This window comes from Pelophylax lessonae (genome assembly GCF_965119305.1).
Source record: "Pelophylax lessonae genome assembly, chromosome: 9".
Lineage (NCBI taxonomy): Eukaryota > Metazoa > Chordata > Amphibia > Anura > Ranidae > Pelophylax > Pelophylax lessonae.
The window spans coordinates 83,825,376-83,847,772 of NC_138776.1; the positions used below are offsets into that span (position 1 = coordinate 83,825,376).

General features: G+C 42.3%; 1 protein-coding gene across 3 annotated transcripts in view; it reads left to right on the plus strand.

Moving 5' to 3' along the window:
* Nucleotides 1–22,397, plus strand: part of MYOF (myoferlin) — a 291,688-nt gene that overhangs the window by 60,677 nt on the left and 208,614 nt on the right. For all 3 annotated transcript variants that reach the window (XM_082267590.1, XM_082267588.1, XM_082267589.1), the window contains exons 2-3: nt 12,542–12,597; nt 20,017–20,108. In XM_082267590.1, coding sequence (XP_082123716.1) covers nt 12,542–12,597; nt 20,017–20,108 — 148 coding nt within the window. The remainder of the gene's footprint in view (nt 1–12,541; nt 12,598–20,016; nt 20,109–22,397) is intronic.

The following is a 22,397-nucleotide window of genomic DNA, read 5'->3' on the forward strand; positions in this document are numbered from 1 at the left end:
GGGACATTTTAGGCACTGGAGTCCTACATATGAATCTGCACCCATCCTGTGTGTATAAAATTTAACTAAGGCTGGATACACACTATACAATTTTTCTTTAGATTTTTTTCCTTTAGGCCCCTTTCACACACGCTGTCCGTTTGTCCGTTTTTCATCCAATCCGTTGACGGATGAAAAACGGACATCAATGCATCTCTATGTAAAAACTGATGACAACGGATGAAAGACGGATAACAACTGACGAAAAACGGATGACAACTGACGTAGTGTGAAAGGGGCCTTAGACTTACCAAAAACCATATAATATGAGGTCAGACCTAAACACTTTCAATTTGTATGCAATCAGGCAGGCCCTTGCACTACATAGTTGAAGGTAAATCTAATGGAAATCTACCAACAAAAGTTGTATAGTGTGTATCCAGCTTAACACTAATCTTAAAAGGTTATTACAGATACAAAGAGAAGTACAACATTCACAATTGTGTAAAATCCTTTTATGTGTGCGGGGTTCAACTATTGGCCTTTTGTTAGCTGATAGTTTAGACTAAAGGAAGTTTTAACCACTTGCCGACCGCCGCACGACTATCTACGTCGGCGGTCAGCCCCTCACAGGCAAAGTGACGTAGGGCTACGTCACTAGCTTGTGAGGGTCTAGGGAGCGAGCGCGCGCCGCCGGAGGCACGCTCCCGCGTGGTCACGGACCCCCCCCCCCCCCCGCGCGTGTGACCGGCGGACCCGATGTCCGCCGGCCACTCTGCGATCAGCGGGGGAGAGGGAGAAAGTCAGGCAGATTGTGTAAACAAGCTGCCTGTCATTCTCCCCTCTGTATGAGAGATGATCATATGGATCTACTATGTAGATCCGTTGATCACTCTGCATACAGCTGAAGCCACAGCCAATCACAGTAAGAATCACGCCCCTAGGGACACACACAGCCCCTCCCTCTCAAAGTTAACCCCTTCACTACCAGTGTATTTTTACAGTAACAGTGCATATATATAGCACTGATTACTGTAGAAATGTCACTGGTAACCCCAAAAGTGTCAAAAATGTCAGTCAAGGGTCCGATCTGTCCGCCGCAATGTCGCAGTACCGCAAAAAAAATCGCAGATCGCCGCCATTACGCGTTAAAAAAAAAAAACAACAAAAATGACAATCTTTCCCGTAGTTAGTAAACGCAATAACTTTTGCGCAAACCAATCAAAATACGCTTTTTGCGATTTTTTTTTTTTTTTTTTTTTTTTTTTTTTTTTTTTTTTACCAAACATATGTAGCATAAAACAAATTGGCTGAAAATGTTAAAAAATTTTGATTTTTACATTTTTTTGGGGGGAATTTCATATAAAAAAAAAAGTGAAAAATATTGTTATTTTTGCAAAATTTACGCTCTTTTTTTGTTTATAGCGCGTGATCAAAAAATCACACAGGTGATCAAATACCACCAAAAGAAAGCTCTGTTTGTGGGAAAAAAAGGATGCCAAATTCGTTTAGGTACAGCGTCGCACGACTGCGCAATTGTCCGTTAAAGTCACGCAGTGCCGAATCGCAAAATACCCCCTGGTCGTTTAGCAGCCAAATCCTCCGGGGCTTAAGTGGTTAAAGTGACCATTGGAAGTATTTCCCAGTTTCTGAGATTTTGTAACAGGAAGTTGGCTGTGTTTAGGAATCTATGTACAGTATACTCAGTTGATATGGTAAGTCCCTAAAACATTGACATAAATGCACAATAAAACATGACATTACATGTGAAGTAAATAGTTTGGACCAGCGTGATCCAAACAAACTAAAGTGGTTCTAAAGCCTTAGGCCCCTTTCAGATGGGCAGACACCGGCAGTGTATCCGCCTGCTCAGCAAGGAATCTGTCTGTTGATCCCTGCTCAGCAGGCGGATGACAGGTCCGTGTCCACTCCAATTATGCGGAACGGACACAGCCCACTGTCCTCCATGGGTGGTCAATTGGAAACGGACTGCCTGTGTGGTTTTTATCAGATTGTCATTCGATCCGACAGACTGATGGGGGAACGGATCCCCCATCCATCAGTTTTTAGCAGGCAGGATCAAATGGATCCAGTGCTGTGACCATTTGTAGCAGCTCTCCCCACTCACAGGCTTTGCTGAGCCAGCAGGAGCCATTGGCTCCCAATGCTCAGTCCAATGCTATGATTTTGGAGTGGGGGCGGGGCTAAGGCTGTGTGTGTGTGTGTGTGTGTGTGTGTGTGTGTGTGTGTGTGTGTGAATTGATGCAGGCAGTGAGACTCTGAATCGCGCCACCGTAGGAATCTGCTTCTTATGGTGGTACGCCCAGAAGAGGAGGCACCATGAATACCGGCTGGGGACTTGAAGAGGAGAATCGGTAAGTATAACATGTTTGTTATTAAAGAGAACTTTTTTTTTTAACAATCACTAATGGTTGCATGAAAGTTTAAGTGCCGGTTCACACATATGCAATGTCAGACATCGCATGTGATGTCTGTTTGTTGCAAATTCAGCCATACAGATTATATGGCTGAATTTGCATTGCATTCGGACCAAAGTCACACAGGACCCTTTTTTTTTTTTTTTTTTTTGTGGCCTGCACCAAAATTGGATCGCATGGGTGTTAACACCTATGCGCTCCGATTCATGTCTGAATTGACAGTTCGCACTGTGATATGCAAACTGATCTTGGGGTGTCGTTAACTGTGTATTGACACCCCCAGCAATTCGCATATGGCAGTGTGAGCTGCCTATAAGTCAAGTGCGATGCGGGAACCCGCAGTGGATTCGCAGGATTCCCGCATCGCAAATGTGTGAAACCTAGAGATCAGCTTTAATTATAAATGGACATAGTTGTTGTAAATGTCATGAGACATATTAGCAAGCAACTGTTATTTGCAAACAAAATTGTTAGGGACCCTTTATTAAATGTATACCGTATATGGAAACTTCTTTACATTTAATGAGACTGTCAATACTTTAAAATTGGAGGTAAATGCACAGAGAAGCAGGAAAATTGAAATGCTTACCTGCAGTGTTTTTTTTTCCTTTTACATAATTCTTTTTTTTCATTTGCAATGTGCCCTTCTAGGACTTTCTATAAAATTTAGACTATTCCAGGAGAATCTCCAGGAAATGTATTTGATTTATTTATAAAAATCCTCTCCCTTTATGCTTGTTTTGAGAAGGATGACTTCTCCAGTCTCTTGGTGACTTTTGGAACACATGACCACTAATTTAATTATAGTTCATTGCCGTAATAATGCTTCATCAATGACATTCTGCCTACCACACAGCCTACATACTGGTACATAGAGGAGCACTGGTCACATTTTGCAATACCTCTACCCTCTATATATCCTGTATTTTCAGTGAATCATAGACTCATGCAATCACTGCTTGTGTGTCTGGCGAGTTAAAACAAGTAGCAAAAAAGTTAGTAAGGAAAAAAAACTAAAGCCCTATAAATGTTTTGTGAAGTCTTTTTGGAGTTTATGCTCTTCCAAAGGACTACTCCAGGAAAAATTCTCAAAGTTCCACAATACAAATCAAATTACATTATCCCTTCTTCCAAGTGTTACACACTCACCTTTTATTTATTTTAAATGACAAACCCATTCTACTTCCTCTGTGCAGTTGGTTTTGCACAGAGCAGCCTGGATCCTCCTCTTCTCAGGTCCCTCTTCGCTGCTCCTAGCACCTCCCTCCTGTTGAGTGCCCCCACAGCAAGCAGCTTGCTATGGGGGCACCCGAGCGGAGTCGCCGCTCCCTTTGCCCATTTAGATATGGAGCTGCGGCCCGACCCCACTCCCTTCTCTTTCTCCTGATTGGCTAACTGATTTTGACAGCAGTGAGAGCACATGGCACCATTGCTGTGTCCCAGGAGGGAGAGTCCTGGACGGCTGAGGGACTTATGAACATTGCTGGAGAGAGATGGGCCTCAGGTAAGTATTAGGGGGTGCTGGGGGGGGGGGTGCTACACACAGTTTTTTTTTTTTTATCTTCATGCAAAGAATGCATTAACTACTTGCCGCCCGCCCGCCGTCAATTGACGGCGGAGCGGTGCGGCCATTATCCTGGGAAGACGTCATATGATGTGATCCCAGGAATGCAGGGCAGGCGCGCGATCGCGTGCACGCCGCCCTGCACTGCCGGTGTCGGGGTGTCCCCGGGACACCCCCCATCACCGGCAGGGGGGAAACAGCCAATGGGCGTGGCTGTTTCCCACGTGATCGGCTGTGTTCCAATGACACAGCCGATCACAATGGAGGCGCCCGGGAGATGACCGCGCATGCGCGATCGGGAGCGCGGTCATGTCGGTGGCACTGTGTTCCGTAGGAACACAGCTGTCACCGGCAGTAGTAAATAGTCACTGACAGTGACTGTTTACTATGTGATCGGCTGTGAATCCATTCACAGCCGATCACAAAATGTAAACAAAGAGCAGTAACTCACTGTTTCTAGTATAAAAGAAGAAAATATAACTGCGCTAACTACTGAGAAACACAGCAGCAACTTAAATTGTGACAAGCAAAATAGGTAAATGTAAGGGCTAAGTTGCGCTAACGGGTACTAAATCCACAAATAAATGTCAGATAAAGCACACTAATGATAGTCCGCAGTAATGACAAGTCCGTGTCCAAAATGAGAGGCACAGTCCAAAAATGAGTAATTCCAATGGTGGATGGTTAAACCAACATTCAAATCTCCTTACCGGAAAGCAGAATGGAGTTCGCCCAAAAACTCTAGTCGGATTTAAAACCTCAGCCTTCAGTCAATATGATCAGAAGTCCTCACATCCACAGGTGATGGTCATATGTAAAGATAAATAGACAATCCATAGCGTAATACTGTTGAATGCTATTTCATCACCCAGAGGAGTGCACACCGTCACCAGATGGTTAATAGTAGGAAACACCAGTGACCTTAAGTCCCAAATGCTTACCAGATAGTAAAGGTAATGATTGGAAATAGAAGCACCACACAGAGCCCTTTCCCGACACTGTTACTAGCTCTTCTCCCCTCATACAGTTTCCAGTATGAGGGGAGAAGAGCTAGAAATAGTGAGTTACTGCTCTGTATACCTGCAAAAGTAAAATCACACTAATAAAGGTCCCCACACAGTCCTCAGCCCCCCCCCCCCCAATGTCACCTGTCACCCAACAGTCCCCTCATCAGTGCCCAGAAATTGACACCCATAACGTTCACATGTGAGCGCAGCAATCGCGAGCAGAATCACCACGATTCTGCCCGCGATCCGGAAATCATTGCAAATCGCGGGGCGCCTGTGCGTTGCCCCTGATTTGCAATAGCACCCCAAACGCTGTGCGATGTTGCCGCCATTTCCGCCTGCCGAATCGCGGTAACATCGCGCAAACATCGCATGACACCCAAAAAAGGTACAAGAGCTTCTTTGGGGCGTAATGCATTGTTTGCGTGATGTTACCTCGATTCGGCAGGCGGAAATCGCAGCAACATCGCACAGCTTTTGGGGTGCTATTGCAAATCACGGGCAACGCACAGGCGCCCCACCATTTGCAATGATTTCTGGATCACGGGCAGAATCGCAGTGATTCTGCCCGCGATCGCTATGCTCACATGTGAACGTAGCCTAAAGTTCACCGGTCACCAGAGACTGCCATCAGTACCGCCGTGCACCATCGCCTGTCACCTGTCACCCATCAGTGACCGTCACCTGTCACCCCATCAGTGATCGTCACTTGTCACCCCATCAATCATCGTCACATGTCACCCCGTCAGTGATTGTCACTTGTCAGCCCATCAATCATCGTCACTTGTCACCCCATCAGTCATCGTCACCTGTCACCCCATCAGTCATCGTCACCTGTCACCCCATCAGTCATCGTCACCTGTCACCCCATCAGTCATCGTCACCTGTTTGCCATATGCATGCAATCGTTTACTGACCGCCTAACGACTATATGCGTCGGCCATTAAAAGCTAAATACTGGGGTTATGGTAGCAGATAGCCCCCATAACCCCGGTATTTTTTGAAACGGCGGGCGGTCGGCTTTCAGATAAGGGTGGTCCCAGTGGCGGATTCGCCGCAGAATTACCCTTATGGTGCAGGGGAAGAGGTGCCCCCCCCCCCTCCTGCCGCGTCCCAGACGTTTTCCCAGCTTACTGGACCCGCCGGTAGCGGGGAAAACTATCCGGTCCCGGATCCTCAGAGACAGGAAGTCGAGTGAGGGCAAGATGGCCCTCACTCGACTCTATGGTCTTGGAGGACCGGAGCAACGTCAAAAGACGTTGCCTAGCAACCGGTTTAAAGGGCCGCTTTTTTTTTTTTCTTTTTTTTTTTTTCCTCTTTCAACAATTTTTTTTTTTTTTTTTTTTTTTTCTTTTTTAGTGTAGTTATGAGGTGTGAGGTCTTTTTGACCCCAGATCTCACAATAAAGAGGACCTGTCATGCCTATTTCTATTACAAGGGATGTTTACATTCCTTGTAATAGGAATAAAAATGATCAAAACATTTTTTTTTTTAAACTGTGTAAAAATAAAAAAATAATAAATAAAATAAATAGGAAAAAAAAAAAATTAAAGCGCCCTGTCCCCGTTAGCTCGCGCGCAGAAGCAAACGCATACGCAAGTCCCGCCCACATATGTAAACGGTGTTCAAACCATACATGTGAGGTATCGCCGCGATCGTTGGAGCGAGAGCAATAATTTGAGCTCTAGACCTCCTCTGTAACTCTAAGCTAGTAACCTGCAGAAATTTTTAAAATGTTGCCTATGGGGATTTTTAAGTACCAATGTTTGGCGCCATTCTGTGAGCATGCGCAATTTTAAAGCATGACATGTTGGGTATCTAATTACTCGGCGTAACATTATCTTTCATATTATGGAAAAAAATTGGGCTAAATTTACTGTTTTCTTATTTTTTAGTTCAAAAAAGTGAATTTTTTTCAAAAAAATCGCATTTGGAAGACTGCTGCGCAAATATGGTGTGATAAAAAATATTGCAACGATCTCCATTTTATTCTCTAGGGTCTCTGCTAAAAAAAATATATGTTTGAGGGTTCCAAGTAGTTTTCTAGCAAAAAAAATGATTTTTAGCTTGTAAACACCAAGTGTCAAAAATAGGCCCAGTCTTAAAGTGGATAAATGGACAACTTTGTGTAAAGCGCTACTTGGATGTTAGGCCTATGTATGTGTCCAGGCTGTGAAAAAGTGTTACACATGTGGTATCGCCATACTCGGGAGGAATAGCAGAATGTATTTTGGGGTGCAATTTTTGCTATGTACATGCTATGTGTTAGAAATATTGCATAAATAGACAGCTTTGTGTAAAAAAAAAAAAATGTGTTTTCATTTTCTTTCCACATTTTCCAAAAACTTGTGGAAAAAAATGACATATTCAAAAGACTCGTTATGCCTCAAAAATTATACGTTGGGCTGTTTGCTTTCCAAAATGGGGTCATTTTATGGGGGTTTCCATTGTCCTGGTGCTCCAGGGCCTTCAAAAGTGCGATAGGTTGTCAGGAAATTATATGTGTAATTTATGCTCCTAGAATGCCGGACGGTGCTACTTGGATGTTAGACCTCTGTATGTGGCCAGGCTGTGAAAAAGTCTCACACATGTGGTATCGCCATACTCAGGAGGAGTAGTAGAATGTGTTTTGGGGTGTAGTTGCAAGTATACATGTGCTGTGTGAGAGAAATAACCTGTTAATACGGCAATTTGTAAAAAAAAAAATAAAAAAAAAAATCTTCATTTTGCAAAGCATTGTGGGAAAAAATTACAACTTCAAAAAACTCACCATGCCCCTTATTAAATACCTTGGAATGTCTACTTTCCAAAAAGGGGTCATTTGGGGGGTATTTGTACTTTCCTGACTTTTTAGTGTCTCAAGAAATGATAGGCCTTCAGTACATCAGGTGTGATCAAGTGTGATCAATTTTCAATGATTCACACCATAGCTTGTGGACTCTATAACTTTCACAAAGACCAAATAATATACACTTACTTGGGTTATTTTTACCAAAGATAAGTAGCAGTATAAATTTTGGCCAAAATTTGTGAAGAAAAATGACTAATTTGCAAAATTTTATGACAGAAACAAAGAAAAATGCGTTTTTTCACAATATTTTCAGTATTTTTTTATTTATAGCACAAAAAATAAAAAACCCAGTATTGATCAAATACCATCAAAAGAAAGCTCTATTTGTGTGAAAAAAAGGACACAATTTTTGTATGGGTACAGTGTTGCATGACTGAGTAATTCTCAGTCAAAGTGTGAGAGCGCTGAAAGCTGAAAATCGGTCTGGGCAGGAAGGGGGTGAAAGTACACTGTAGGCAAGTGGTTAAGATAAAAAACCTTCTGACTTTACAACTCCTTTAACATAAAAATGAGAGGCAAAATGTGTGTGCAAGTAATAATAATAATAAATAAAAAACCTTTTAATACTGTTTTTTTTTTTTTTTTTTTTTTTTTTTTTTTTATGTTTTTGTGATCACCTACCCACTGTTCCCAGCTGCAGAAGGAGCTTAGAGAGAGGGGGAGGAGAAACAGCAAAACACTGGTCTTCCAATAAATGGCTGTACAAGGGGGATTGTGTCAGCACAAGCCTGATCATTGGAGGAAAGCAAGCAAAGTTCCAGCACAGCTAGAACACAGACCACGCTGAGCTCTCATGCCTAGTGTGGTCAGCTTTTAATAAGAAAGCAGAGGGCCAGGCAGGAACACTAGGTATTTCACACACAGGAAGCAATACAGAACAGGATACTTTCATATACAGTGCCTTGCGAAAGTATTCGGCCCCCTTGAACTTTGCGACCTTTTGCTGCATTTCAGGCTTCAAACCTAAAGATATAAAACCTGTAATTTTTTGTGAAGAATCAACAAGTGGGACACGATCATGAAGTGGAATGAAATTTATTGGATATTTCAAGCTTTTTTGACAAATAAAAAAACTGAAAAATTGGGCGTGCAAAATTATTCAGCCCCTTTACTTTCAGTGCAGCAAACTCTCTCCAGAAGTTCAGTGAGGATCTCTGAATGATCCAATGTTGACCTAAATGACTAATGATGATAAATAGAATCCACCTGTGTGTAATCAAGTCTCCGTATAAATGCACCTGCACTGTGATAGTCTCAGAGGTGCGTTTAAAGCGCAGAGAGCATCATGAAGAACAAGGAACACACCAGGCAGGTCCGAGATACTGTTGTGGAGAAGTTCAAAGCCGGATTTGGATACAAAAAGATTTCCCAAGCTTTAAACCTCCCAAGGAGCACTGTGCAAGCGATAATATTGAAATGGAAGGAGTATCAGACCACTGAAAATCTACGAAGACCTGGCCGTCCCTCTAAACTTTCAGCTCATACAAGGAGAAGACTGATCAGAGATGCAGCCAAGAGGCCCATGATCACTCTGGATGAACTGCAGAGATCTACAGCTGAGGTGGGAGACTCTGTCCATAGGACAACAATCAGTCGTATACTGCACAAATCTGGCCTTTTATGGAAGAGTGACAAGAAGAAAGCCATTTCTTAAAGATATCCATAAAAAGTGTTGTTTAAAGTTTGTCACAAGCCACCTGGGAGACACACCAAACATGTGGAAGAAGGTGCTCTGGTCAGATGAAACCAAAATTGAACTTTTTGGCAACAATGCAAAACGTTATGTTTGGCGTAAAAGCAACACAGCTCATCACCCTGAACACACCATCCCCACTGTCAAACATGGTGGTGGCAGCATCATGGTTTGGGCCTGCTTTTCTTCAGCAGGGACAGGGAAGATGGTTAAAATTGATGGGAAGATGGATGGAGCCAAATACAGGACCATTCTGGAAGAAAACCTGATGGAGTCTGCAAAAGACCTGAGACTGGGACGGAGATTTGCCTTCCAACAAGACAATGATCCAAAACATAAAGCAATATCTACAATGGAATGGTTCACAAATAAACATATCCAGGTGTTAGAATGGCCAAGTCAAAGTCCAGACCTGAATCCAATCGAGAATCTGTGGAAAGAACTGAAAATGCTGTTCACAAACGCTCTCCATCCAACCTCACTGAGCTCCAGCTGTTTTGCAAGGAGGAATGGGCAAAAATTTCAGTCTCTCGATGTGCAAAACTGATAGAGACATACCCCAAGCGATTTACAGATGTAATCGCAGCAAAAGGTGGCGCTACAAAGTATTAACTTATGGGGGCTGAATAATTTTGCACGCCCAATTTTTCAGTTTTTTATTTAACAAAGTTTGAAATATCCAATAAATTTAGTTCCACTTCATGATTGTGTCCCACTTGTTGATTCTTCACAATATTTTTTTTATATCTTTGTTTGAAGCCTGAAATGTGGCAAAAGGTCGCTAAGTTCAAGGGGGCCGAATACTTTCTCAAGGCAATGTAAATAAACAGTACAGCAGGCACATATCAGGAATATGAGAGGAGGAAAAGGAAGCTCTTTAGACCATACTTCTGCTGTGGGTCACAGGAGTGCACTTTGTTCTGCACTGCTGTGACCCATTTTCAGCTGACAGTGGGCTAAAGCCTGCTGTTGGCTGACATCACAGAGCTGGTCTAGACTCTGGAAAGAGATCCTAAATTTAATGCCCGAATCCACCCAGATGCTTAATTGGCAGCTTGCTCAGCTGTGAATGTAGCCTTAGTGAGCCACCGAGTGCCTGAGCCAGTTGCTCCCGACCTTTCACATTTTGGCACTCCAGTGCACACTGTAGGGTCAGAGCAGAGAGCTGGTGGCTGACAGTCACCGGCTCTCTACTTTCTGAAGACACTCAAGAGTACTGAGCAATCAGCGGTCTTTGAGTATAAGGGGGGGGGGGGGTCTTTGTGTTGTGTGTGGGTTTTTTTTATTTTAATTCCCAATTTTCTGGTTTGGTATCTGAGTGACTGTACTAGGGGCATTAAGCTGGCCATGTACTGGAAAAAAAAAACAAGGTATTCTCCACCTGGGTACACAAAGTAGTTGTGACGATATGTACAGTTTGACACTTTTCAAAATTGCGAAATTGTGCAGACATTTACATTTGTTTTACCCTCAGGTGTGAAGGGGTTATTAGGTCTGGGATTCCATTCAAACAGCAGTTCAGGGTGAAACTGAAGGACGAAACTATTTGATTCAATGATGGTTTGAAAGAATGTTGCTGGGGGGGGGGGGGGGCTGGGGGGGGGGCGGCTGATGTAAACTGACTTTGTCATAACTAAAGGAATGGGAAACGTGTGATCACTGCATTGATGTTTGATCAGTTAATAATTTTTAAATTAAAAGCGCAGCACTGAATATGCACACAGGATGATATTTTGTGCAAACCATGAATTAGATTATGCTGTCTAGCCATTTTTTGGAAAGCTTGGGTGTTTCAGATCAGATCTAGTTCCAAAGTGAGACTCTCTTGGGTCTTGTTTACACTAGGGGTATCCCTCTGAAGAGCAGTTCAATGTGGATCACTTTTCAGAGGGCGTTTGGCAGGCATTGCCACATATTTTAACCTCTAAATGCCATTGCATGCAGTTGTGGTATGGCCCTATTCCCTTAAGTGGGTCGTGTTCAGCAGGTGATACTGACCAGTGATAAATTTTGCATTGCAGCCTAAACATGTGTTTACCCTATATTTCCTGCCTTTGCAACTTTGGAAGAGGGGGGGGGGTGGTACAGTTGAAGGTTCAGTAAAAACATAGTTTAACCACCTGTTTTTACCACTCTCCCACTCCTTTCTGCATCTGTAATTGTAAAAGAGGCCTTAATGTCTGAAACCTAGTTCCTCTACAGGGGAAAAACCTTTTATAATAAGTTTAAATCTCATTATAAAATAAGTTTATATCCCATTATACAATAATTACAACAATACAATAATCTTCTATGCACTGTATGGGGTGCAAAAAACTGTATTGGTAAACTTTCATGTGCTTTTCTTGGTTTTGCAACAATGGCTTCTGAATTGTTGTATTTGCAATCTTGGTACATATGCAGTAAAAGGGCTTTTCACTTTTTCTATAAAAAGAATATTTTTTTTTCACAGGAATGGAGATACTAAAAAAAAAAAAAAAAACACCCATGGGACATTCTCTAAGGCTATGTCTAGAAGTTACTATTGTTCTGTTCCAATGAAAAGGGGCTAAAGAACACAAATACAGTTGTGGGATCTGAACATACTTGTTGTATACATTTGGCAAAGAAAAAAAAAAATCTATTTGAGTTTCTAACCATGTCTATGGTTTAGGCTCTTTAAACTTTTTTTTTTTTTTTTTACAAAACCAGCATGCTCATTAATTCATTTAGATTAGCTGAAAAATAATTCTGCACACTTCATTGACCATAAGCTCCATGTGAAAATGGTATACATATGGAAAGTTTGCAGTTTCACCTTTTAACTTTTGTTGCCGGTCAGTACAATGCATCTACTTACTGAAGATCCCCCTAAGCGTTTTTGTTCCGTCTGCCTTACTAATGAGCAGCACAAGGGGTCCCTTCTGCAGGGCAAGCTCTTGTCCTATTGCAATCAAAATCTTCTGTGTTTTTTTATTTTTTTTTATTTTTTAGAAGAGAGATTTATATAGCGTTTCTTTTATTTTACAGCGGAGAAAAAGAAAACTAAAGCTATAGACAATGAACTCAACCCAGTATGGAAAGAGGTACGTTTGTTTAATATAGTGAGCTTAGATTATTATTTTAGGTTTGTGTGTGTATCAATGTTGAATATTTTATTTTTATTAATTACAGAAATGTATATATTCTATAGTGTGTGAGTGAGATTATGGCACTACCTGCCTAGAGTTAGCATTATGTTTTCCCTGTGCACGCATGGGTTTCCCCCCACACTCCAAAGACATACTGGTAGGTTAATTGGCTTCTGTCTAAATTGTTCCTAGTACGTGAATATGAGTTAAAGCGGTTGTATACTCATGAAAAAAAAATAAATAAATAAAACCTGCAGGACAAAGACATAATGAGCTAGTATACATCGCATACTAGCTCATTATGAAATACTTACCTTAGAAGGAAGCTCCAACACGGTCGTCTGGACAACGCTGAGGGCGCTGACATGCTCCCTCGGCGTCTCTTCCTGGTTCGGCGGCTCCGGCGCTTTTCTCTTTCCGGCAAGAGCCGACAAGGAGCTCTGAAGGTCTGCCGGACCTTTAGAGCGCATGCGTCGCTGACGTCAGCAGCTGCATGCAGGTTAAATATCTCCTAAACCGTGCAGGTTTAGGAGATATTAATTGTACCTACAGGTAAGCCTTATTATAGGCTTACCTGTAGGTAAAAGTCAAATAGCGGAGTCTACTACCACTTTAAGGACTTTGAACAGTAAGTAAGCTCCTTGAGAGTAAAGACTAATGTACAATATACATGTAAAGTGCTGCGTAAATTGACAGCACTATATAAAAGTACCCGTAATAATAAAAAAAATTGAATAAAAATAGCATGTGTGTGTGTGTATTGCACTTGGCAATTCAATGCAAACAATCAGGCTGTCCCACAAGCCATATATAGAACAAACATCCAGAGGGATTGCACATAAAAGTCTTTTTCCAAAAAGATCCAAATCAAACAAACATGTTAGTTTGTCAAAAATACATCCGGTAACAGTTTTGGGTTTTCATGCTAACTCCTTTCCTCAGACTGGAACGTATTTAGTGACAATGAAATACATTACTATTTAAATACAATGTATTATTGGAACCACCTATCCTATCATTAAGTTCAAACAGACTATTACATGTTGAATACATCATTCGGTAGGCAAGGAAATGGCTCGAGCGGATCAGATCAGTCACCACACAAAAATCGCTGATCGCCGCCATTAAGAGTAAAAAAATATCCCATGGTTTGTAGACTCTCTAACTTTTGCGCAAACCAATAAATATACACTTATTGAGACTTTTTTTTACCAAAAATATATGGAGCGGCATACATATTAAATTGATGACTAAATTAGATCTTTTTTTAATTGGATATGTTTTTTATAGCATAAAGTAAAAAGTATAAGTGTTTTTTTTTTTTTTTTTCTTCAAAATTGTTGGTCTTTTTTTGTTTATAACGCACAATATAAAATTCAGAGGTGATCAAATACCACCAAAAAAAAGCTCTATTTGTGGGGGAAAAAAGTACATAAATTTTATTTGGGTACATCGTCGCACCTCTGCGCAATCATTAATTGAAATAACCTGGTGCGGTATCGCAAAAAATGGCCTGGTCATGAAGGGGGGTAAACCTTCAGAAGCTGAAGTAGTTAACTTCAGGTAAAACCAGTGGCGTACCAATGGGGGGGGCGGGGGTGCGGCCCGCCCCGGGTGCCACTCACTGGGGGGTGTCAGCCGGTGTCCTGCCTGGTGTGTTCAGAGTCAGACAGATCCCGTAGTGTGAAGGCAGCTGCAGTGGCTGGCAGCTCCTTCAGTCCGTGCTGCTAGTGGGGGGCGGAGCCACGGCGGGAATAGGGGGGCGGAGCCGCGGCGGGAATAAGGGGGCGGAGCCACGGCTGGAATAAGGGCGGAGCCTCGGCGGGAAGAAGGTGAGTGCCCATTGCAAAAGTGTGTGCTGGATAGGAGGGGGATGGGGCTGCTACATATAGAGGAATTCATCTTTCTCTATTCTTCCTGCAGCTTCCTGCTGAATAACTGATTCTCCTCCTCTCCCTCCTGCAGGAAGAATAGGGAAAGATCAATTCATCTATATGCAGCTGCCCCATCCCCCTCCTATACAACTTCTTTTGCTGGCCCCCCAAAGTTCTTAACCTCCTCCAGTGCTCCTAATCCCTCCCTCAGTGCTTTTAGCCCCTCTCCCCCCAGTGCACTAGACCCCCCCTGTTCTTTAGCCCCCCCCATGCTCTTCAACTACCCACAGTGCTTTCTCCCTCCCCCCTAAGTGCTCCCCGTCCCCCCAGTGCTCTCCACCCCCCTGGTTTTCCCTGCTCGCCCCCCCAAGTGCTCCCTGTCCCCCCCAGTGCAATCCACCCCCTGCACCTTCCAACCCCCCTACAATGCTTTCCAAACCCACTCTTGATTCTCTCCAGTTCCCCCCCCCCACCGTGCCCTTCAGCACCTCCAGTGCTCTCTGCTTCGTCTATGCTCTCCGGCCCCCCTAGTGCTCTTCTATCTTCTATCATGTCCTCAGCCTCTGAGCATCTACTGTATCATGTCTGCAGTCTCTGACCATCTCCTGTATCATGTCTGCAGTCTCTGACCATCTCCTGTATCATGTCTGCAGTCTCTGACCATCTCCTGTATCATGTCTGCAGTCTCTGACCATCTCCTGTATCATGTCTGTAGTCTCTGACCATCTCCTGTATCATGTCTGCAGTCTCTGACCATCTCCTGTATCATGTCTGTAGTCTCTGACCATCTCCTGTATCACGTCTGCAGTCTCTGACCATCTCCTGTATCACGTCTGCAGTCTCTGACCATCTCCTGTATCATGTCTGCAGTCTCTGACCATCTCCTGTATCACGTCTGCAGTCTCTGGCCATCTCCTGTATCACGTCTGCAGTCTCTGACCATCTCCTGTATCACGTCTGCAGTCTTTGACCATCTACTGTATCATGTCTGTAGTCTCTGAATATCTCCTTTAGCAAGTCTCCAATCTCTTACTCAAACTTAAACACATTGCTAATATTCGCTATCTATCTATGCTGAAGGTAGGACTGTGCAGGGGAGGCAGAGAGTGCAAAAGGGGGAACTGTGATTAGAGAGACGGAGGGCAGACTGCAAGGGGCACTGTGATGGGGGGCTGTGAAATTTGTGCAAAACATATTCTTGAAAACATTACATTTTTTTGTGGGTGTTTTTACATTTTAAAGTTGGGGGGGGGGGGTGGGGTGCCAGATATAGGATCCGCCCCGGGTGCCAAATGCTCTAGGTACGCCACTGGGTAAAACTTCCTTTATACATCTATAGAAAATCTCTTCTTTTTACTCCAGCACAAATACTTGCTTGCTCCAGCTGAATCACTATTGAGATCATCTGACAAGCTCCTAGTCTGATTAAGCAAAAAAGCCCGTTACAGGCAGACAACTCGCAGCCCCCTTTTAAAGTATAGCACGGATATAGTGAAACCGCATGTTACTTCTCACCTGTGGCCACTGATCCTAGCACCACCTCATCAGGCACTGCCAACCCACCTGGCTGCAGCTGCCCCTTTCATTAGCCCTCCCAGCTGACTCTCAGAAGATTAGGAGACAGCCTCCTCCACACTGTATCTGCATCTTCCACCCTTCCACGCCCTGCTATCATAATTCATGTCTATTTTATGAAGTTTTCTCTGCCCCCTGCCAGCCCATTACTGGGGATTGGCTGAAGCCTCATAAATATACAAGGTAGCCCCTCTTAACCCCTACCCACTAGTTATAGAACATTCTCCAACCTTCTAAACCAGGAGGAGGCACCAGGGAGCTGCAAGAAGGAGTTACTCAGCCCTGACCTCGAATAAACCCTGACCCAATTAAGACTCACCAGCTAAAGTGGGAGTCACATGAGCGAGTGGTAAATGAATCCAGGAAGAGGGTCCTCTGCAGTGCGGATACCAATCCCAGAATGATCTCTCCAAGGAGGGCACAATTCCAGTAACTCAACTCAACCCGTGCAGTAGGTGAAAAATACCTTTGCTGGGAGGAGAAGTGAGCACCCTGCCCTCCTTTGAGACATCATTTGAGAGAGGAATTGTGCCCTCCTTGGAGAGTTTTAATATTTGGACTCTTACCTTCCAGTGAATTGTCTTATTTATATGTGTGTGTGTGTGTGTGTGTTTTATGTATGTATGTATGTATGTATATATATATATATATATATATATATATATATATATATATATATATATATATATATATATATATATATATATATATATATATATATATATATATATATATATATATATATATATATATATGTGTGATTATGCATTTCCAGGTAGGGGACACGTGCCCGCTTGGCTGTGCGTTGATTTGTCAAAGCACGTATCGATCACCGGGTCCCGCTCAATGATTGACCGCTAGCACCAAGTGATCGGCTCTGAGCTTTCCCGAACACAGCTCCGTGAGTGTAAACAACACAGAGTTGTGTGTTCATTCCCTGCTGAACATCGAATGAAAACTAGATCCCCCCCCCCCAGTAAAAGCAGTACACACAAACACACCTATTAGGCTCGTTATTATCCCCTTGATTGTCCTAGATGTTAACCCCTTCCTGCCCAGTGTCAGTACTGATCACTGAAATAATGTCACTGGTTAGGTCAGTGGCAGTTAGTACCCCCCAGCGTCGCTTAGTGTCAGATTGCCCAATCGCAGTCCTGTTTATAAGTTGCCGATCGCCGCCATTACTAGTATAAAAAAGCTGACGTGGTTAGAGGATAAGTTCACTTTTGGGGACATGTTACACGTTCCACCCTAAAAACAAGTGTAACATGTTCCCAATGTTGCAGCCGCTGTCCGATTTTTTTTTTTTTTTTTTTTTTATTATTTTTTTCTTCCCTGTGAGAGCGGTACGGGGAGAAGTTGCCTGTAGTAGTTGTCACTTTTTGAAAATTGTAATTACTTTTTTTTATTTATTTTTATTTAAAGTGAACTAATCCTTTAAAGTTGCAGCAACCTTGAAAAGGAGCCTGCATTGCTTTGGTGTGACTTTTGATCCATAGAATGTAAAGTTGGATAAAAGTTGCACTGGAAATTTTGTGAATGGATCCTTTTCGGTAAATCTAAACATGTAAGTTGCCACCAGAACAGGAATAGAGGGTGAGAATTCTGTTACTTTGGAAAAATAGATACAAATAGACAGTATTTACCATTTTTTATTCTCGTATCTTTTTTTTAAAAACATTTTAGATAATCAAGAAAATCGATGCAAAAACGAACGTTTTGGTAGCACCTATTTTCTTTGCAATTTAACTGTTGTAGTACAACATGGCCAAATTAGGGGTTCAGGGGACAACAAGGTTTTTTTTTTTTTTTCTTTTTGTGGAGATCAAAAGGCTGAAGGAGGTTCAAAGGGATTCTTAAATCCATTATGTTCAATGAATAAATGGCACCAGTTACTTGCAATTTTTTTGAATACTAAGAAGATATGTTGAGCTCATTTTTTTTAGGAAGATGGACAGGTCAGATTTAAGGGTGCAACAAATCTTTCATTTTCATCCACATTCTTGCCTTCACTACTTGGCAAATTCATTAAGGAATAGAAACCTCTATGAATAAGTATATTACAGATGGAAGCGCATGAGAGGGATGAGCCTGGTGTTCCAGTGTTTTTGAAGGTACATTAACCACTTGCGGTGGATTTACGCAGTGGGCAGCCTTCCAACCCCCCACTTAATTGCAATGGAGGTTGAGGCAAGTCATGGGGGAGCTTCCTGTACCCACCATTATGTGCACAGGGGACATGAACTTTAAGCAGAGCTTTGCCAACTTCTGGCAAGTTACTGACCTGGAAAAAGTGTGCAGACAGTAACTTTGAAATTCTAAACCTGAAGAATTGTGCCGCGTGTGTGACTGTCTAATGTGCAGCAATGAAATCAAATGATTCAGAATTGTTATCACACCTATTTTATGACCTGGCAAATTCCCTTTAACATATACACAATCTGATTATCACTTCCAGTGCTCAGCTGTTGCACCACTTTCCTGGGAGTATGGATTTTTTTAAAAAAAAATTGGCTCCACATTCAAAAATGCCCTGCTGTCTGTTTCAGTAATCAGTAGCTTTACCAAAATATGTGACCGATTTTTCAGATAGTTCTTAATATAGTACCATGGCTGCATTCAATTAAAAAAAGGAATTGCCTCCTGGTTGTACATATTCATACTGGAGGTAATAAGGCCAACTCTAGGCTAGAGTATAGAGACAGGCAGAGTGCCTGTCTCTCTATGCTGTATAGCAGCACAGCATGTTTTCCATCACTGCCTTCTCCCCTCCCCACCTGTCACTGGTTGTTAAAGAACAACTTCACTATAGAAAACAAATAAGCAGCTAAAAATACTGTAGCTGCTGACTTTAATTAATATGCACTTACCAGTCGGGGATCCAGCGCTGTCCTCACCAAGGCCAGTTTTTCAGATCCGTAGCACCGCTGTTTAGGTTGAGGGGGTAGAAAGGAAAGGGGAACTTCTACTTTTTAGGTGAAGTTCCATTTTAAAGCCGCTGTCCACTTCGCATCTGACAGTTTCTTAGCAACCAATGATGCTAACAGTGGGTGAACTCTGATGGGGATGCTAAGGGGCAAATTTCCCCTTAGGTCCACCCTCACCGTCTAATTTTGGGCAGGCAACGCACAGAGTCTTTAGCCAGTAGCAGACTGTCTATTGGGTTTGGAATACTCCCACTGATGGCTGTCAATCACAAGGAGAGAGCTTGCCTGATGGGCAACTAGTCTTTTAGCTTCTCCATCAGCTTACACCCTCAGAGCTATAAAATAACTTGACCGCTGCACTTTCTTTTTCTTTTTTTTTTTTTACTGCTACAGCAGCGGGAAGGGAGTTAAGCTGCACTGAGAGTCTGGCCTCAGTGTGCCTCTTGACAGAATGCTTCCAACAGGTACATGAATTTAGTCCAAAATCTAGAAAAAAACCTGACGTTTTTGTCCTGCGAAGGCACAAGAAAGTTCAAAAGAGTGTCTGTAAAACTCTATTAATTTTCCCCCATTGTGTACATCAGGAGTACAGGTGCTTTATCGCCTTCAGAATGAACAATTACTGCTTGCCTTGTCCCTGATTATAAAGCAAGCCATGTATAGGCAAACCTCTCAGAAGTACAGATTAAAAATACCATGATTGTAACAGATGCCATGATTGTAACAGATGCCATGATTGTAACAGATGCCATGATTGTAACAGATGCCAATATTAGGAAATGGTTTATGTAACTTTCCGTAAATGAAATGCTTTTATTTGTTTTTTTTATTGATCTGTTGGAAGATGCAGCATGACTAGAACTGATTTGATTTAGAATCTCATGACAGAGGGTGGAGAGAGATGGTTGTGTGAAATCTTTTGGATCCATGGTATGATGTAAAATATTTGTGGTTTACATACATCTACATATACCCAGTTTCACACTCTCTTCTTTCAGCTTCTGGAGTTTGATCTAAAGGGAATAACCCTGGACTACTCCTCGACGTTGGAGGTCACCGTCAAAGACTTTGAAACAATCGGAAAAGACAAGTAGGTTATGACTTTATATGTACTGCATTGTGCGACGTAGCTTACAATGATAACCCATTAGTCCACATAGACCAATCCTTTGTAATATTCATAGTTCATTGGTCTTTTCTATGTGAAATCTGTCTGCTATGGGTTACTGCATGTTACTTCTAAATGGCTTTTATCTTCTTGGTAAAGAAATGCTCTTTTCAAAGTGGTTTACTGATGTCTGTGATCCTGAAATTTGTAGGTGATGGTTGTGCTATTTGAAATTATCCCTCTGAGATTGCAGGCATTTCAAAGCCTTTTCTATTAGGGCAAAGAACCCTTGGCTAAGGAATTGCATGCAGCTCCCAATGTGCCCAGAATGTGCTTTTATATGCTGAAAGCATATAAAATTTGATCCATTGCTGCAGAGCTGGACGAGTCCCAGGAGGCAGGTAACAAGTGTTCTGAAAAGCTAATGCTAGCATCTGACTACTTGCGTCTTTTCTTTTCTTTCCCTTATCCTAGTTTCATGACATGATTTGGGTTGGTGCACAGGCATCCTTATTACCATAAGACTGTGTCAGTCGGTTGAGAAAGATTATCCTTCAGTTTATAGCCCTATAACCTACCTATAGCTTCTGCCAGGAGCATGGTTATTGCTAGACCCTGACACCCAGTACACATGCCCCAGGTCTTCTACTGCGTGTCCCAGGTAGAGGTGGAAATGATACATTCTATGTGTCACACACTTTTGGAGTGTTGTAAAACGTAATCTACTTTTTAACCATCTATTTTTTTCATCCTAATGTGAAATTACATTTTTTTTAGCTCAATTTTTTTTATGTTCAGTTAACAATATTCAGTCTTCTATTTAATTCATTGGTCATTATGTTATCCTACCAGCCCCTCAACATTTTAATCTCAGCCCCCAGAGGTGTCCCTGCTCTATTAGGACTTCAGAAATGCTCTTGACCTGGGAGTACTGCTGAGGATCTATGATGCATCTATTGAGGACAGCATAAAATGGTGCCATATGAGGTGGAGATGAAATACAGATTTGAGATAATATAGATAAGCATAAGACCTACCGACCAGTGTTAATTTCGTCGACTAAAACGTTTTAGTCGACTAAATTAACACAATTTTAGTCGACTAAAATACGACTAAAACTAAAACAATTCAGATGACTAAAATACGACTAAAACTAAAATGGCATTTTAGTCAAAAGACTATAACTAAAACTAAATCGAAATTTGCTGCCAAAATTAACACTGGTGCATGCTCAAATAATAACATATTTGATTTTTCACTCCAGGGCCAGCAGTAGTATATAATGAGTTTGGAAATTGTAGAGAAATGCTTAAATAATGCATTACAAATTACAATTGAACTACACCCATTCGATTATAGATGACTAAAATGTAGGACGTTTTAGTCGACTAAAATGTACTGGAGTTTTAGTCGACTAAATATGACTAAAACACTTGCAGAAGACTAAAATGGGACTAAAACTAAAATGCCATTTTAGTCCTAAGACTAAGACTAAAACTAAATTGAAATTTGCTGCCAAAATTAACACTGCTACTGACCCTTCTATAGCGAAATATCCATTTACCGTTCTGATCCATCCAACAGCTACTCAGATCACAGCCAATAATGAGTGCACTGGCCACCCCAAGGGGGTTTTCTCCAGTGGCCCTTTTTTAAATGGCACTGCAGAAATAAACGGCCCGACACTTCCTAATTTTGTAATGTATGGCAGTAGGCAAACTGTTGCATTGAACAGTGCAGAGTCAGGCATTGTCAGGGGAGTACCTATCTGGCTCATTGTAAGAAGTTATTATTACCTGAAAATGTTGTGTTTGCACATTATTATTTTAATAATTTTTTTATTATGATCATAATTATTATTTTAATATTTTTTTTATTATGATCATAAGTAGTAAACCGGTTTATACTCTTACCTCATTCTCTGGGGTCCTCCGCCGGCGCTCTTGGCTCCTTCACTACCCTGTCTGCCCCCACAGCCAGCCCCTTCTTTTAGGAGATGGCCATGCGGGCTCGCTTCTGAGCGGGGCTCTGTGTCCATTGACACACACTGGGTGGCTCGGACCTGTATCTCTGCTCACTGGATTTGACTGACCGCAGTGGAAGCCAATGCCTCGCTGCTGTTTTCAGTGAAGCCCTTGGGACCAGGAAGGAGGGGAGAGAAGACCTGCAGCTGGGCACAGCACTGGATCATTGAGTCAGGTAAGTGTTAGTGTGGAGGAGGAGGAGGGGGAACACCCAGTGGAAGGTTTTTTTTACCCCTTAATGCAGAGA